At 36.9% G+C, this 17,262-nt stretch overlaps 3 protein-coding genes across 24 annotated transcripts in view; 1 reads left to right on the top strand and 2 right to left on the bottom strand.

The window, feature by feature from the left end:
- The window catches only part of ALG13 (ALG13 UDP-N-acetylglucosaminyltransferase subunit), a 64,415-nt gene extending 47,932 nt beyond the window's left edge, over nt 1–16,483 (bottom strand). Inside the window, exons 1-3 of one of the 7 annotated variants that reach the window (XM_085008179.1) lie at nt 16,252–16,483; nt 15,295–15,457; nt 14,127–14,265 (exon numbers count right to left, since the gene is read on the bottom strand). The gene's annotated coding sequence lies outside the window, so the exon portion shown is untranslated. Of the gene's footprint in view, nt 1–14,126; nt 14,266–15,294; nt 15,458–15,784; nt 15,985–16,251 lie in introns of those variants that run through there. The other 6 variants (XM_085008181.1, XM_085008180.1, XM_085008184.1 and 3 more) reach the window with 6 other exon arrangements.
- LOC146394748 (UDP-N-acetylglucosamine transferase subunit ALG13) lies at nt 10,212–16,525 on the bottom strand. The gene is made up of 4 exons (XM_085008229.1): nt 16,405–16,525; nt 15,295–15,457; nt 14,127–14,265; nt 10,212–11,629 (listed from the first exon to the last, which is right to left on the bottom strand). Exons 1-4 carry the CDS (start codon nt 16,483–16,485, stop codon nt 11,515–11,517), a joined length of 498 nt encoding a protein of 165 aa, XP_084864355.1. The 5' UTR covers nt 16,486–16,525; the 3' UTR covers nt 10,212–11,514.
- Nucleotides 16,526–16,575: 50 nt separating this feature from the next.
- DCX (doublecortin) overlaps nt 16,576–17,262 on the top strand; it is a 327,175-nt gene continuing 326,488 nt past the window's right edge. For all 16 annotated transcript variants that reach the window (XM_013986339.3, XM_013986337.3, XM_085008218.1 and 13 more), the window contains exon 1: nt 16,576–16,725. The gene's annotated coding sequence lies outside the window, so the exon portion shown is untranslated. The remainder of the gene's footprint in view (nt 16,726–17,262) is intronic.

The raw sequence follows: 17,262 nt of genomic DNA, 5'->3' as shown, positions 1-17,262 counted from the left end.
GAGTTGCAGGATCATATGGTAACACTATGTTTAATCATATGAGGAACTGTCAGTTTTCCACAGCATCGGCACCACTTTTATTCTCATCAGTAGCGTATGAGGTTCCTGATTCACATCCTATCAACACTTACTGTCCATCTCTTGGATTATAGCCACCCTACTTGGGTATAAAGTGGTATCTCATTGTGGTTTTGTCCTGCATTTCTTTGATGGCTAATGGTGTTCGACATCTCTTCATGCGCCTATGGCCATTATATACCTTTAATGAGATACCACTACATACAGTTAGACTGACTAAAATAAATTTTTTTAAATGATGATACCAAGTATTGACAAAGATGCAGAGCAACTGGAACTCTCATATGTTGCTGGTAGTAGGAATATAAGATAGTACAGCAACCCTGGAAAAATATTTTAGCAGAATCTTATAAAGTTAAATATAGAGCTGCCATATGACCCAGCAACCACACACTTCTAGGTAACTACCCAAGAGAAATGAAAACTTAAGTTCACGCAAAAACCTGTATGTGAATATTTACAGCAGCTTTATTCATAATTATGATTCCTCCCAAACTGGAAATAATCCATACATCCTTCAACTGGTGAAAAGACAAACTGTAGTACATCTGTACAATAGAATACTCCTCAACAGAGCATGGATGAATCACAAATGCACTGTGCTAAGCAAAAGAGAGATTCAAAAGGCTACATACTGTATGACTGCATTTATATGACATACTCGAAAAGACAAAACTTTAAGAGGGTTAACAGATCAGTTGCTGCCAGTAGTCAGAATTGTAGGGAAGGGCTGACCACAAAAGAATGGCAGGAAGGGATTTATGGATGGGGTGGAAGTGTTCTGTATCTTGACCTTGGTGGGGTTACATGATTATGCATTTGTCAAGATTTACAGAACTGTATCTAAATTTAAAAATAAAACAGGAAGGAATAGGATTTACAACTGAGGAGCTCACAAAACAGACAGAAATTGGAGAGGGGAAAAAAAAAAAAACAAGAAAATTAGAGGATCGATTCAGGAAAGCCAATACTAACTAACAGCAGTCCAAAAATGAGATGAAGAAAGTGGAGGGGAAGAAATGATGATGAGATAAAGAAAACTCCAGCACTGCAGAATATGAGTGTCTATATTTAGACTGAACGGGTCCATGAAGTAGCCAGAACAATGAAAGAAAAAAGACAATCCCCAATGCATGTAACAACATCTGAAGTCAGGGGTAAACATTCTAAAGCTTTCTGAGGAGAAAAACAGGTCAAATACAAAAGATCATACATGAACAGCAATCAACTTCTCAAGAGAAGAACTAAAAGCTAGAAAACAATGAAGTTCAATATTTTAGGAGAAATTATTTCCAACCTTGAATTCTATACCAAGCTATCAATCAAATGGGAAGTAGAAGGCATTTTCAAACTTGATAAGGATGAACGGGAAATCCCAGGAGGACAGATGTTTAAGCAAGACTAAATAGAGAATAAACTAGTTCAAGTACAAGGTAAGAGAACTCCAGCACACATTTTTAAAAAATAAATAATAATAAAAGTCATAGATAACCTAGCATGTTCAAATATACTAGGAAAGATGTCCATCCCCATTGGAAAGTTTGGAAATAACTCTAAATATCATAAAGCAAATGAAATAAAAAAAAATGAGGTAAAAACGTTTTATAGACATGTAATTGATTAACACTACATGGCTCATATGAGAATATTGTACTTAAGGAATCATAATAAGGCAACACTGAAAACAGATCTCACCAGAACTGATAAATTTGCTTTTGCTTTTCAAATTTAAATATCATCTATAGATTTCCCACTGTGGAAGAAAGGGAAGGAGATAAATAGATGATATTTAAATTCAACAGGAACAAGTTTGAAAATATCACTTACTAAACATAAAATAATGTATGGTCACCTATAGGAAGCAGGATCAGAGATGGGGAGGAATGGAACATAGAACTGCTGTTTCTTGTTATAAGCCTTGTACAACTAATTAATATTTTATATATTTCCATCTATTTCCCTAAGAAATAAGAAAACTTTCAATAAAAAAATCTCAAGTGGAATTCCCTTGTAGTGCTGCAAGTTAAGGATCTGGCATCGTCGCTGCAGCAGCTGAGCTTGCTGCTGTGGTTTGGGTTTGATCCCTGGCCCAGGAACTTCCACACATCCTGGACACGGCTGAATAAAAAAAAAAAAAAAGATATATATATACATACACATATTTTTAAAAGCCCTCAGATAACAAAAAAAGATGAAGTAGTTGACAACTAAAAGTAATAATAAAACTTAAAAATTCAATAAAGTAAGCAAGAAATACAATAGCATAATAAACTGGGAAAGTAAGTAGAACGTTACAGCTAAAAGGGGTCTCATTTTACAGATGAAGAAATGGGTTCCAAATAATTATAAGACTTGTCCAAATTTTCACACCCTATTAGCAATAGTACTAGGACTAGAACTATATACTGTCTTCCAATTCTTGCACAATTATTATAAAGATGAATTGAACACCAAAGAAAATAGGAACAAAGACTCAGAGATGGTTAACATGTTCACCAAATTAGTACAATTTTTAGGACTTAAAAAAAGACCTGTAGGACAACACTAGAATTCTTCCTGTACATAACAAAAGCCGTTTCATAGAGTTTAATATTGTCCTTTGAAATAGCTATTGCACTTGAAATCCCAATTAGCTGACTACTCTTCAACAGCAAATCCAATCCTACAAACCTCTAGGACAGTGCTTCTTGAAAAGAGATTGCTCCAAGCCCAGAAATTCTTACTCAGCCAGGTCTGGGGTGGGTCCCAAGAATTTGCATTTCTAACAAGTTTTTAGGTGATGGTGATGCTGCTAGCCCAAGGCCATACTTTGGGAACAATGTGTTCCACAGGTTATTAATAAGTGTTCCTGAGAATTTCAAGGCCAAAATTTCAGGACACACTGCATGTTACAATGCTATCTTTGAAGTTCACATGTTCATTAGCAGTATTAAATGCACCAAGGAGTGCTAAAGTTACCTGTGTAACTTTGACCTGGTCTTTCCCATAGGAAAAAAGTTTTGGGAAAAGGCTAACTACCAACTGAAGTTAGTAATGGTTTTTATGCACAATAGCTACTGCTTTCAAATTCTCAAGGTTTGAGAAATGTCTCTAGGAATTTTTCTGTGATCTAAATCTAAGGTTGTTGGAACACTTACATAAGACACTGCATGTCAAGTGCTCAGCACATAAGTGCTTAATTAAGGATTGGCTACAGTTAGGAGCTACCTGCCAAATTAAGTGGCTCACTAAGAAATTATTCTTTGGTCAAAAAAAAAAGTTAAGACCCAGAACAACTGCACCTAAAGTCTACTGGAAATCAAGCCAAAATTCAAATATAGCTCCTCTTGCTGTACAGTAGAAACTGACAAACACTGTAAATCAATTACAATGGAAAAAATAAAAATCTTAAAGAAAAAAACAATATAGCATGTCAGAAGGGCTTTCCCCAGCCCTGATGGATTTCCTCCCTTTGACATCTGAAAATAATGGGAAGAAAAATTACTGCCTTAAGGACCTTTTAGGCACTGCAGTGTGGATACAGATTAAAATAAAACAAATTAACTAAAAATATCTTAAAACAACATATCATTTGGCCTGTCATAAAATTGATATGCTTTAATTCTAAAACTACTTTTCAGCTTGAAAATGTTATTTGTTCTAATTGGAATTGTCTATTTCTTCTTTCACTAATGAAATAGGGAAATTCTTTGTTGTACAATATATAAATACTAACAATATTTAGAATTCTAATGTTTTTTTAAAATTCTAAGACAACACTCCTTCATGTTTCAACCAAATTAAAGGAGTTATATGCCTGGAATTTTTTTATTTTATTTTATTTTTTATTTTTTGGTCTTTTTTTTGCTATTTCTTTGGGCCGCTCCCACGGCATATGGAGGTTCCCAGGCTAGGGGTTGAATCGGAGCTGTAGCTTCCAGCCTACGGCAGAGCCACAGCAACACAGGATCCGAGCCGCATCTGCAACCTACACCACAGCTCAGGGCAACGCCAGATCGTTTACCCACTGAGCAAGGGCAGGGACCGAACCCGCAACCTCATGGTTCCTAGTTGGATTTGTTAACCACTGCGCCACGACGGGAACTCCTGGAATTTTTTAAAAAAGCATACATTATCTGTGACATATATGGTATAGTTGCAAATGTACAAAAATGCTTTTGAGTTGTTTTAATTTCTGAAACAATATATGAAAAGATAATGAACTTGATTATGCCACTTTAATCTCTCTGAATCAGCTTTCTTATCTATAAAATAAAGGAGATGGACTGTATGATCTCTAAGCTGTCTTTCAGGTCTAAGAAACTGATTCTCTGCAATTCGATGGTGGCTAATAGATTTGCCCTCCCTTTAGATGACCAAATTTGTGATCAACATTAACCATAAGAGTTCCCTGGTGGCCTAGAGGTTGGGGGCTTGGTGTTGTCACTGCTGTGGCTCGGGTTCGATCCCCAGCCTAGAGATTTTCACATGCTGAAGCACAGCCAAAAAATTTTTTTTTAATTTTTTAAAATTAAAAAAAAATTAACCATAAAAATAGCTTGTAGGGGAATTAACATTATCCTGGAAAATTGTGGGGCTGAATGGCCCACATTAAAATGAATGATAAATTTCACATTATCAAAGAAAATAAACAGATCTAAATTTTTAAAGATAAGATTTGTAACTATATGTGGTGGTGGATATTCACCAAACAGTGGTAATCATTTTTCACTATATACATATATCAAATCACTGTTATACATCTTAATGTTATTTGTCAATTATATCCCAAAACTGAAAAAAATAATAAACACATGTACATAATAACTTGAGACAGCCTGCTGAAAAGATAATTACTACTAAAAAAAAATTAATACTAACCCATTTATTTCAATTATTTTTAGTACCAAACAACATGGAGCCAATTAGGGGAAACTGTTCTGCAAATCTATAGAACCTTTTTTAACCTCTTCCATTAATGAAAAATGTGGCGGTAACTTTTTTTAAAAAATATTTTTTAACAGCACCCTGAAACTAGAAACTGTCACTTCTTTTCAAGGTGAACACTTAAAAAGAATTAGCAAAGGAAGATTTAGGAGGATAGGAAACAAAATGCCTCTAGAATTAATTTTGGTCATATGGCCCTATTCAACCTCCTCAAGTTTTAAAAAGACAAATAAAAAAAAGAATTGATTTCTCAGAGTGGTGATCCTGACAGAGAGGCAAAATGGAAGAAACAGTACCAAGAGCCATTTGCTTTCATTTCCTTCTCTTCCCTACTTCCAACTGCAGCATTCTAACATGTTAGAAAAAAAAAGGAAAATAGTACTGTTTAAAGTTGTATCACACTGATGTAGAAAAACTGAAAGTTGTTTTTTATTGTTGTTTTTTAAGCTACTTGCAGTGTCCAATCAATTTACAGACAGACAGGGGACTGAAGAAAGGGAGAATAAAGACTAGAACATTCTTTTCTTTGTTTTGATGCACTGAACAGACCCATTCATTTAAACCTCTAAGTAAACTCTTAATTCTCTACAACTTCGGCTAGAGACTAAATATGAATTTAAATATGAAATTCAATGAAGATTTTGCTTTCTGTACCATTTAGGACTATATACTGTGAATTCTAGGAAAATATCTCTAAGCCTATTCCTATTTCTTAAAACAAAAACTCTAATCGAGAGAAAATGTATTATTTCAACATTTTTATTTTCAAACATGCCGCACAATTGTTTTTATGTCTTAGAAATCACCTATGAGGGACGTTAGTTTTACTAGTTCACAAATGGAAAAACTGAGATCCAGAAAATAACTCAGGCTGAAAATTTAGGAATGTTTTTCACTCCTAAATTTAAGGAGTGTATTATCTACCCACTTAATACTAGTAGTGGAGAAACAACCAATATGTTCTGTACAAAAGGGGAAATAAAACAGTAAAAAATATGCAATATATAACCTTTCACAGACATGATTCCAACAGTGACTATCAGTTCAGCAAGTACTTGAGAAGCACACTTGACAATAAATTACAACACTGTATTGCTTTACCAAACAGCCCAATGTAATCTATCCTAAAATACTACACAAATGAAAGGAAAATTCATATAGTTCCTTTTATCAATTAGAAACAGTGCTACACAACACATTATGGGTTATAGATACTAAGTTAAAATACTACGGTTTCCAAGTGTATTGTTTGACATGTTTTAAGCAATGAGAAAAATTTATAATTTGTGTTATATTATAAAAACTGGAAATTACTAAACTTGAAAGTATTTAATCAGAGGGCTTAATTACAAAGGAGTCTAAGAGGTATCACCAAAATATTAATAAACAATGACCAAAGAATGAAGTTACGGAAGCTGGCCTCCATCTAGGGATTCTCCACCTAGGGCAGCCTCATGGTACCTGTAAATTCTCTGAAATTCATGGCAAAATGTGTAAATGTGAGTAGAGAGAGAAGTATTTAAAACTACCTCGAACAACTTAAGAACTATTGTCTTAGAGAGCAGGACAGTAGCCGTCAAAAGAAAATAAGATAGAGTGTCAATCACAATAAATTCAGCCAGGATGTAGTAAAAATTCATAGACAATAAAGATCTAGAAGTGAAATACCAAAATAGATAGTACATGATGGTAGAAAAGCCCCTTGAAATATTTTCAAAGAATCAATATCAAGAAATATATTTTTTACATTTCCCGTTTGAAGCTAATTTTTTTGCTTACCTTTTATCTAGCCACCTACAATAATCATAAGAATTCAAAGAACTCTATAAGATTGTGCTAGAATATTCATGTAAAGAACTGACCATTTAACAAAGAATCAAGTATCATTTGGTGGTTATCCTAAACCTTTCTCTACATAATCTACTACTGGAAAATACTATAGCTACTGCTTTTTATACACTTCATGTTTTTCCAAAGATCCCCAATAGGTACCATTACTTGACAGACCTTTATATACCAGTAAGATATTACAGAAGATCAGCACTGCTATGTTTGAGATGTCACTCCTGTAAATGCTTGATCCTACAAACTTCACCATATGTGATGGTCACATCTTTCCTCTCAACAGAGAGACATACTTTGGAATCAAGTCAAGGACAGTATGAAATGCATGTGTACAAGATGACAGTGTTTAGCATTTCCTAAAGCCAATATCTAATTTTAAGATGAGAAAAGAATACTGTTACAGAAGTGTATTTATCATTTACGGAAAGCCTACTGTTTTTCAGGCAGAGGACTCAAGAATGAATACAGTTCCTCCTTAACTATATTTTAAGAGTTCCTCCAGAGCAGCAATCATATCTTAAGTTCTGCTGATACAAAAAGTAGATTCTTATTAGGCATTCATCTATTAAGTCCTGCTGATATAAAGAGTAGATTCCTATTATGCATTTACATTTAAAAAAAAAACCCTAAGAGACCAATTAAATAAATGGGCTTGAGACATTTAGGAAGTAAAGCTATGAGTACCTGGTATCCAATCATATATAAAGGGTTGGAGATGTAAGAGTTAAAGCCTGGGGGACTGACTAAATGGTGACACCATTCATTAATGGTGATAAGGATCTCAGAGGCATGAAAAGAAGAAATATGATTTTAGTTTGAGGCACATGAAGTTTAGGGTGCTTAAGAGAATTAAGAGACTGACGTGACTAATAAGCAACTGGAAATACCATCCAGGAGCTCAAATTGGAGTTGGGGGATATAGATAGGGGAGTCAATAGCAGAAACTCTGGTAGTTGATGAAAATACCAAGAAAAAATATATAAAGAGGACCAAAAATACAGCCTAAACCACAAACATTTAAAGAGAAAACAAAAGAGCCAGTAAATAAGTTGCAACCAGACAAACCAACTGGGAGCTTTTCCACATGGATTTTATGAGTAGAAATCAGTATGTTTTTAAATAGCAACGTGGAAACTGAAATAAGCTACATACTTATGGCTATCATACGCTCTAAACTTCTTGCAATAGTCCCAATTTCAAATATATAGTCCCCCTGACCCCATAAATGATAGAAATATCAGAATTCAGCCTTCCAATTACAATTCCTAAACCATCTTTTGGACATTTAAGTAGCATAAAAGTCCCCATATTATGTTCTGAGCTCAGCTTCCTCATTTGCAAAATGAAATAGTAACTATTCCATAGGGTTACATTGTAAAGATTAAATGAGTTCATTTGTATAAAATGCTTTAAACAGTACCTGATACATATTAAGCAAAAGGTGTTAACTGTTAATTGTTACTTTTCATTCCCCACTCCCCCATAAAAATATGGTACCAACTGTTCAGCAGAAAACTGATTACCACATAACTATCAGTACCATCTAATTCAAATCTTTCCCCAAAACCAATTTCAAATAATCTGCCCATACATTTCTCAGACCATACACAGATTTTTGGTCATCTCTGGTAATTTTATATTTTTAACAAATCAGGGAGATTCGTGCTAAAAGGGTTGAAAAACGCATTACCACCAGTTATTTCTGACACTGTTTCTTTGTCTTGGAAAACTCTTCCTCAAACAAAATGGTACACATTTGCGTATTGTCCTTTGTCTACACGACTTGCCTTTAAAAGCAGACAAAGCAATGCTCTAAGGTGTCTAGAATCAGACTGGATAGTACTTTAAGATGACTCTACTTTTAAATGTTACAGAAGCTCCCATCAATTTCATCAGTTGTACTATCCTTCCTACCATCAATCCCTTCCAGCTTTCTTTCCTTCCAAATTATAAGCACATAGTCATCTAAAATCCTTACTTGCCAAGGATCCTATAACTCCACATCACTTTTTATTTACTGGAACATCAATCAATCAATTCTAGTTACCTGTACATCTCTGAACCTATCCATGAATTTTTGAAAATTAAAACTTTCTCTTTTACTTCCTTATCCCTGGAAATCTAAATACCTTTCAATAGAAAAATGCTAAATAAACTGCACTTATGCATTGATTTCAAGAAACTGAAATCCTGTCAAATAATGAACTAATTTTATTTTATTGAGCAAATACTTCAAATGGAATTTTGATTACCATTATTTTTTTTCACAGGAACCAATAAGACATAAACTTGGCAACTAATTTACCCTAGCCTCTTCTGTCATCTGTAAAATGAGTTGTTTGTACTAGACATTTTAAAAGTTCTCTATCTATTCCAAAAATCTACAATTCTTTGTCTTAAAGTCATTATCTGTTCAATCTAGTATCAATCCTACCTGCAGGATTTTGCTTATTGCAAAAACTCAGGAATCACAGGTTTCTAAAAATCCAAGGTAAGGTTGTCATCCACCAAAGGAAAACCCAATTAAGTGAACTGTAAAATTCCTACAACAACTGAATTTCTGGAAGTAAAGAAAACCTTCCTAGCAAGAGATTAAAGTAACCAAAGAAAATGCTAGGAAAGTAAAATATAATGAAAAAAACTTACAACATATATTATGATATGGTAGAAAGAGCACAGGATGGACAGTCAAGGAATTGCTTCTAGTGGCAGCTCTGCCAAAGGCTGTTATTTTAGACAAGGTATAAGCCTCTAGCCTTCTTCCTCATCTGAGAAACGATGGGATTGGACTACATGAACATGAGGATTCCTAACAAAATAATTCCAAGACATCTTTCTGATTTTTAAACCTTGCAACTTATATAAAATTTCACAAAGACATAGTCAAGAGTTGTCACTACACACAATTGACAACACTGGCTTAAGCCTCTGCTAAATGAAATGAATGGAATCCGGGTTACATAGTCTTGTGAGAAAGCAGCAAAGGATTTCGGGTCTTATATTGCTTTTTAGTTGTCTAGTGTTTGAGACATTTTGTTTCTGATTCTCCAAGGTTAGTCGTTCTAGTCCCTCATGAAATAAGAAAACTAAAGACTGAGTGGTCAACATAAATTTTTAGCCATTTTTTTCCTCAAACTGGAGGAACACATTTAAGGTAGAGTCCAGGAAGGTCAAATTCTCTCTATGGATTTGAACAGGGCCTTTCCTACGGAATTAGTTTAGCGTTAACACAATTGCTTACGGTGCTGCAAGTTCTCAACTATGTAGATGTAGATTACTCACTTTTTAGATTATTCTCAGCAAAATTTTAATCCAAGTTGGCATCCTCCTGATACCCAGAGTAGTTCTCAGCCACCACCTTCTACCATTAGTAAGAATTTATTTTAATATTAGCCTAAGTAAAACACAATCAGGAAAATAAATCTACAAAAACATTACATAACGTATCCCAAGTAAAATGTTTAAATATTCAACATTTTGGGATAATACAACAGGATATACATCTTGAGAGTGAATGTTCTATTTTTATGGATGAACTATATCTCAAATATCAGAAAACTATGAATACTTACAGATAATCTAGTTTATTTTATAGGTCTTTAGACCACTTACCCTAGTCTGAATTTCATAATGTATCTATTTTGAATTATGTGAATTTTAAAACCATCTATTTAGGCCATTATACACATCAGATCATTTATTCACTTGTAAAACTAATTTTATAAATACAAAAATCCCTTTAAGATGCTACAGTAAATGTTTTGATACCACTGTGAATGAGGCTCCTTAATAATAGCAAGTTCTATAGATATAAGTGCTTTTTGATTTACTCTTCTCAAAACAGTAAAGCTCTGACAATGGGCAAAATTATTTTGTCACTTTCTACTTAAATTTTAGAGGAAAAAAAGGAACACATCCACTCCACTCTATTCTTCAGGATAATAGTTTCTTGAAGTACAATAAATCAACTGACTTGATAGTCAATCTTGTTAATCTTTTAAGGTAATTATGAGCTTTTTACCTTTTTACTTCACGGAACACAACTCATCATTTTTGCTGGTCTTTTTTTTTTTTTTTTGGCCACACCCATAGCACATGAAGTTCCCAGGCTAGGGATAGAACCCGTGCCATAGCAGCAACCTGAGCTTCTGCTGTGACAATGCCAGAGTCTCAACCCAATGCACCACAAGGGAACTCCAGGTCTTTTTTTTTTTTTTTTTTTCTTCTTTTTTCCAATTTTGTTCCTTGGATTATGAAGCTAGAGATGCTGACTCAAAATTTTTTTGACAGGCCTCTGTTTCATTTTTTTAATCTAAGGAATATCAAACTAACTATACTTGAGGTTTCTGTCAAAGTGTTCATATTTAATTCATTTTTTTCATGATTCCAAATCCATCTTGGATTCTAGGATAAAACATGTAACTACTCACTACATATTCCCTTTACTAGAAGATTAGGGAAAAGTCTAATAAATTTATGAAACTGCAGCTAGAATTTGGACCCAAATGCTAACATTCACACTATAAAATTTTCTATACATTCTATAGATATAGGCTTATTAATTTATATTATTCTGCAAATATATACTATATATTTAATTTGATTTAACCACATTCCATAGGTTGAATTTGAGGGGTGTTTTTTAAAGTGTTGAGAGTTTAGTGTTTATTTTTGTAATCCAACAACTTTATCCAAAAATGCAGAAAATTTTTCTGGCTGGCCAGGAGGAAAACATTTCAGTGTTGATAAGTCCATTGACTGTAACAGCCCAGGAAGCGTGCTAAAACAAAAGAAGAAAAATATTAGGTAACAGGGGAGAAAATTCCATAATTCACTTGCTGCCCACTTGATGACTGAATCTAACTTCCAAGAATACTGTGATGATTCTCAAACTGTATATGATTCTCAAACTGTGGATTTTAATGTATTTTAATATTATACATATACACCCTAAAAATAAAATACAAAGAACACTACATGTCAATATCAATTCAACGATACTTCATCTTTTATATCAACTGAAATAGTTCAGAAATGTTATTTCATGAAAGATGTAGTCACACTGCCTTAGAACACTTGTCAGGACTGGGCAGATATAACTTGAAGCAAAATTAATTTATGACAACAGAATAAATGAAACCCAAAGTAACAACTGCAAAACAAGAACAACAAGCTAAGGAGACTACTAAACCCATACATGAAGATTGTAAAATAACTTTTTTGCTAGTAATTTATGATCATAAGTCCATATTATAATTAAGTAATATACAATCACCATGCATGTGGGAAATAAGGTTCCAAACCACAATACAGAACTATTACTCAGAAATTTAATTAAACCAGCCACTTAAATTAGAACAGACATACAATCACCCAGCCTAGATTTTGGGCACATAAACAATATACCTAAAATGAAAATATAACCAATTATTGATTCTTATGTATTCATGTATGTGACATTTTTGAAATACAAGAAAAAAGATCTAAAGCTGAAAAAAAATTAATAAATTGGAGACTTGGAGTGCTTCCTTTTTAGCCTGAGAGTCAGGATGTGCTTATGAAATCGATGTTTCCCCCTTTTTAATGTACTGACATAAAAATCAAAGCTGATTTAATATTTAGAATGAAAATACTCATCACAAGTGCCTGGAGAAATTGACTTGCATAAACCAAGGAAGACAAGCATTTATTCCTCTTCGAAAATGGTGTGTCATCCCCTAACAATCTCAACTACCCAAAGACAGATATATTCATTACCTAAGCCCCTATAATTTTGGTTATCTAGCTTCTCCTCTGACTCACAATATTTTCAAAGAGTATTACAAGGCCACCCTGACATCTCCTCTCCTCAATCGTTATAAGGAATAGGGCACCAACAATTGCTCCTGGAACAATAAATGAATCTGTCTCAATAATAACAGGAATCTTTATCTGTTTTGCTCATTGATACACGCCAAGTGCCAAGAATAATGCCTGGTATACAGTATGTGCTCAATAAATAATGAATGAACAAGTATTTACTGAGAACCTAAGAAAAAGAAGCAGTCAAATTAAAAGAAAAGCTTATGTTCTAGCCAGTTTTGCCTAAGGTTTATTTCAAAACTAATTTCAATTCATTATAACATCAAAATATATATTTTGTAATATTTCTATGAGGTCTTTTCCTTTAAAACATCAAGTAAGAATAGCTTTTAAAGTCAAACAATTGGGAATTACTGACCTGACCCTTTGGCAAGCTTCTACTGTCTCAAGAAGAATTAATACAGAGACAAACCAGCAATTTTCTTCATCCTTCTATTGTGATGTTGATCAGTTCTTGCTGAATTCTAATATACTTCTAGAAAATAATATGCCTCACCATAAAGCAATTCCTCTGCTTAAAATACCCCAATGGCTTCTCATTAAACATAGGATAAAATCCGAACTCTTATATGAGCTATCCCCACCCAGCTTCATCTTCATACTGCATTCTCCCTTGCTTACGATACTCCTGTCACACTAACCTTCCCTCTGTTCTTCAAACACACCAAACTCAAAGCTCATTCCCAACTTCGGGCCTTTGCAATTGCTGCTGTTCCTCTGCTTCTAGAGCTTCACACTATTGGCTCTTCCTGGTCATTCAGGTCTCAGCTTAAATGTCATATACCTAGTCATGCCTTCCCTAACCACTCTAATTAGTCTTCATCTCAGCTATCACATCACCCTGCGCTAGTTTCTTTGTAACACATTTCACCACATAAAATTACCTCAATTGCTTATTTATGAACTGTTTACTGTCTATCTCTCACCACCACTAGAACCTAAGCACCATGAGAGCAGGGACATTATCTCAGGTTTACCACTGTATCCACAGCACCTAAAACAATACCTGCCACATATTAAGTGTAATTTAATCAAGAAATGAGCAAATTTAATTTAAGGATTCCAGTGGATTTGCTGAAGGAAAAAGCCTTAATTAAGGATAATCAATGCCTTCCTTAAATGAAAAATGAGCTCAGAAGTTATATTCTCAGACCTGCACACCCAGATGAAGATACACAGACACATGCACACACACATTCAGATACTCACATGCAATGAAGTAAGCATAGACAGTAAAAGAAATACAAGAGTTCACAAAGTGGAAGACAAACAAATGAGCAGGTTTTACAAGTGAGAAAATCAAAATGTTTGACAAATGGGAGAAAGTAAGAGGTCAAAGATAGAGGTGGGTAGATAGGAGGGTAAGACCAGCTAGGGAGGAATTAAGGCAAGAAGTCAATCAGTCTCTAGTATACCTGCAGGTACAATAGAAGAGATGCCCGTCTTTGTGTAGCTGCTTTGCCAATTCCAGCTGATGATTGTTCATCAACTTTTCATTTATAACCACTACAAGTGGCTTTCTTTTTTCCAGCGTCTCTAAACAGCTTCCTGCACCTACAAATATACATCGAATTTGTTAATAATTTAAAAAGTTAAGGTGCTTCACCAAGCTTTGTGACTAGAACTCAAAAGATAGTTGGCAATACCACAAATCAAGCCTTTTAATTATACATTGAAAATGACTGATAAACAGTTCTCAGATGCTTTCTATTAAGTGTTATAAATCCGACTTGAAAAATTCTTTAAGTCAATGCCAACAATATTATGACCTATGATTCAGTGCTTTGCAACATGCCCTCCAGTAGTAGGCCCTGGGCATGGGCCTTGAATCCAAATAAGATTCATGGTCAACATACTGTACATGAAACCATACCACACTTCTATTCAAACACCAGTAGAAAAAGCAAGCCTTCAATAGTGACAGGTGCCAATAAAGAAAAACTCTGACCACTCCTTATGAGTCCGCCTGTGAAGTATGATCCCAAAAATAGTCAAGGGTAAATCTCCATGAACATGCATATATACAATATTTGGGTCAATTCGACTTTGAAATCTAAAATCATATACATAGTTTAAATGGGAGAGAGGAGATTAATAAGTGAGCAGACAAATCCCTTTTGGGTAGCCGATGCCAGTGCCAGAGTGTTATCTGTGTACCAGTACTGACTGGACAGGTTACTTCACCTTTTAATAGAAACGTAAAAAATTTCTCAAAGCCAATTTCTTAATAACCAATCCAACAAATTAGCTGCCTGAACATTCCTGCAGATCTAAGCCCAAATACTAATTTCAACTGACAACTCTTTACACATGTCATTGCACAAATTATTTCGCCTCTCTGTGTTTAGAGTTTGACTGTAAACCTGGGCTTCAGTGATTGATTTCCCATCCCGCAATCACTCAGAAACGATAAATTCTCTCCACGAATGAATGTTCTCAGTTGTTAGACTGAAATCGGTGTTACACTCAGAAGGACTAAAGTGAGTTTCACTAGTGATTTTATTTTACGTCACAAAGGTTCAAATCGCTGTTCTTAGTTATTTTCTATCAAAAACCAAACCGGGCGATTCTAAGGCCCTTTACCTGCGTGGCTAATAACAAGATCTGCTTTCTGAAGGTCTTCTTTCAATGAATCCTTGTACCTGTAAACATCCAGAGTAAATGACTCAGTACTGAATGGTTCAGGTACCACCTTTCCTCTACCTATTTGTAGGACAAGTCGGTTGTAACCAAGGCTCTTGATTATCTGAAACGGGAAAAAAGAAAAAGGGACCCTTTTAAAACAGGCGACTGTAAAAACAGCAACTATGGCAACCAACTCCAAAATCGGAGCACGGGCGGCCAAAGAGTCGAACTGGAGCCGAAGTGTTAGTTTTCCTTCTTCCCCGATTCCGGGCCCGACAGGGCACCTCGCTAGCCCTGAGGGATCTAGACGCCCCAGCTCACCACATCGTGAGAGAAATGGGCCCGCAAGAACTAAGAGACCAGGCAAAGGCTCTGAAAAAGGTGTCGCGAGCTAGGGGGAGACCAAGGAACAGCTTCGTCGTGGTCCCACAGATGGAACTGCGCGAACCTCACGCCCTGAGAGGGCGCGCTGCGGGGATACCGGTCGCGAGGGCGCCTTAGGGAAGGAAAGGCGCCAGGGCCCGAACGCGGCGGGGCCGGACGAGGGCAGGACGGGGGCGGCGCGCCAGGCTGAACTGGTCGGGCCGGGCCTGACGGAGCGCGTCGACCGCGCGGCCCCGAGCGGCCCTGAGGAGCGGCCGGCGAGGCGGGCAAGGGCCCGAGAGGCGGGTCGGAGCCCCGGCTCGGAGAGGCGGAGCCGCTAGAAGGAGGGGCGAAGCCGGAGGACGGAGAGGCGGAGGCGGAGAATCGGAGGGGAAAAGCCGGGGAAAAGGAGGAGCCGGAGAAAGGACGGGGAGGAGCGGCCCGGGAAGGCGGCGGGGAACGGGGAGAGGAGGCGGAGGACCCTGAGGAGCGGGGGAGTGGGAGGAGGGCCCAGCTGGGCGCGGGGAGGAGCCGGCCGAGGGGCGTCGGCACCTGAGGTCGAGCGGCTGGGGGTTCTTCCCGAGGACCGCGGTCAGGCAAGGTTACCGAGGTTAGCGGTCAGGCTGGCGGCGGCGGGCGGCGAGCAGCGAGCGGCGAGCGCAGCGCGGCGAGCCCAACCGCCGCCCGCCTGCCTCCCCCACTCACTTGCAGACTGTCGTGCGCCGATACACACGCAATCAGGTCGTCAAAGCTGGTGGTCCCTACAGTAACAAACACGCACTTCATCGCGCGGGTTCCGCAACCCCGAATCGCAAGGGCCGGATGTGACGTAGCAGAGCCACGCGGGCTGCCGCGGCAGCGCTGGGTGTGGGAGGCGGAAGTCGGCCCCAGCCGCCAGGGGGCAACGGGAACCCGGCCTGTGTTGCCGGGAATGGGAGGGGGCCAAAGACTGCTAATGGCCTACGTGCAGGCTACTGTTGTAAGCCCTTTGCGTGTAGAAGCTCACGGGACCCTCACAGTAAGGAGGTGGGCAATTGACAAATGTATTGTTTTTCAAAAGTGGGGGTTAAAACAAATAGTAGTGAAGCCTTACACCTTTGTGTTTGCATCCTTGCTCGAGTACCACAGATCTTTTAATGGTAGAGAAGTTTGGGATTCTTTTTTGGCTACCGTGTTTTGCCAAGATAACGTTTTACTTCAAGTCTGTGAAGGGCATCGGGAAAAAAAGAAGTGCCTTTTCAAAATCGCTCATTAGCCTAGGCTCTTCTTCAACAGCAGTTTTCGAGAAACCACAGCCCTACAAAGTCTCTTGGAAACTGCAGAGAAACCGTAATTTCCATTTGCAAGCATTGTTTGTAAAATAGAGGCGTTAAGCCCTGAAGCCCACATTTGTGTCGTTGAACCAATCCATTTAACCATTTAAATAATAAAATTACCATAAATTTACATTCTAATGAATGTAAAATTATATATTAGCATGACTGAATACCTCATATACTTAGGTTTATGAAGTGAAATACAGGAGAGTTGATTTCTGAAGGCTCCCCTTCTTTCTCCTTGCAC

Source organism: Sus scrofa, chromosome X, assembly GCF_054392235.1.
Source record: "Sus scrofa isolate SSC_HxYL_T2T_F1_AM1 chromosome X, Sscrofa_HxYL_maternal_Yorkshire_Landrace_v2.0, whole genome shotgun sequence".
Taxonomy (NCBI): Eukaryota; Metazoa; Chordata; class Mammalia; order Artiodactyla; family Suidae; genus Sus; species Sus scrofa.
Note: the sequence above shows the minus strand (reverse complement) of the source record. Positions and strands in the feature narration are given on the sequence as shown.

Coding starts and splice junctions, on each gene's coding strand:
- LOC146394748 (XM_085008229.1), bottom strand. CDS start 16,485: ATGAAGTGCGTGTTTGTTACTGTAGGGACCACCAGCTTTGACGACCTG. Junction 14,266..15,294: donor TCTTGTTATTAGCCACGCAG/GTAAAGGGCCTT, acceptor GTATATTTGTAG/GTGCAGGAAGCTGTTTAGAG. Junction 11,630..14,126: donor CTCTTCTATTGTACCTGCAG/GTATACTAGAGA, acceptor CTTTTGTTTTAG/CACGCTTCCTGGGCTGTTAC.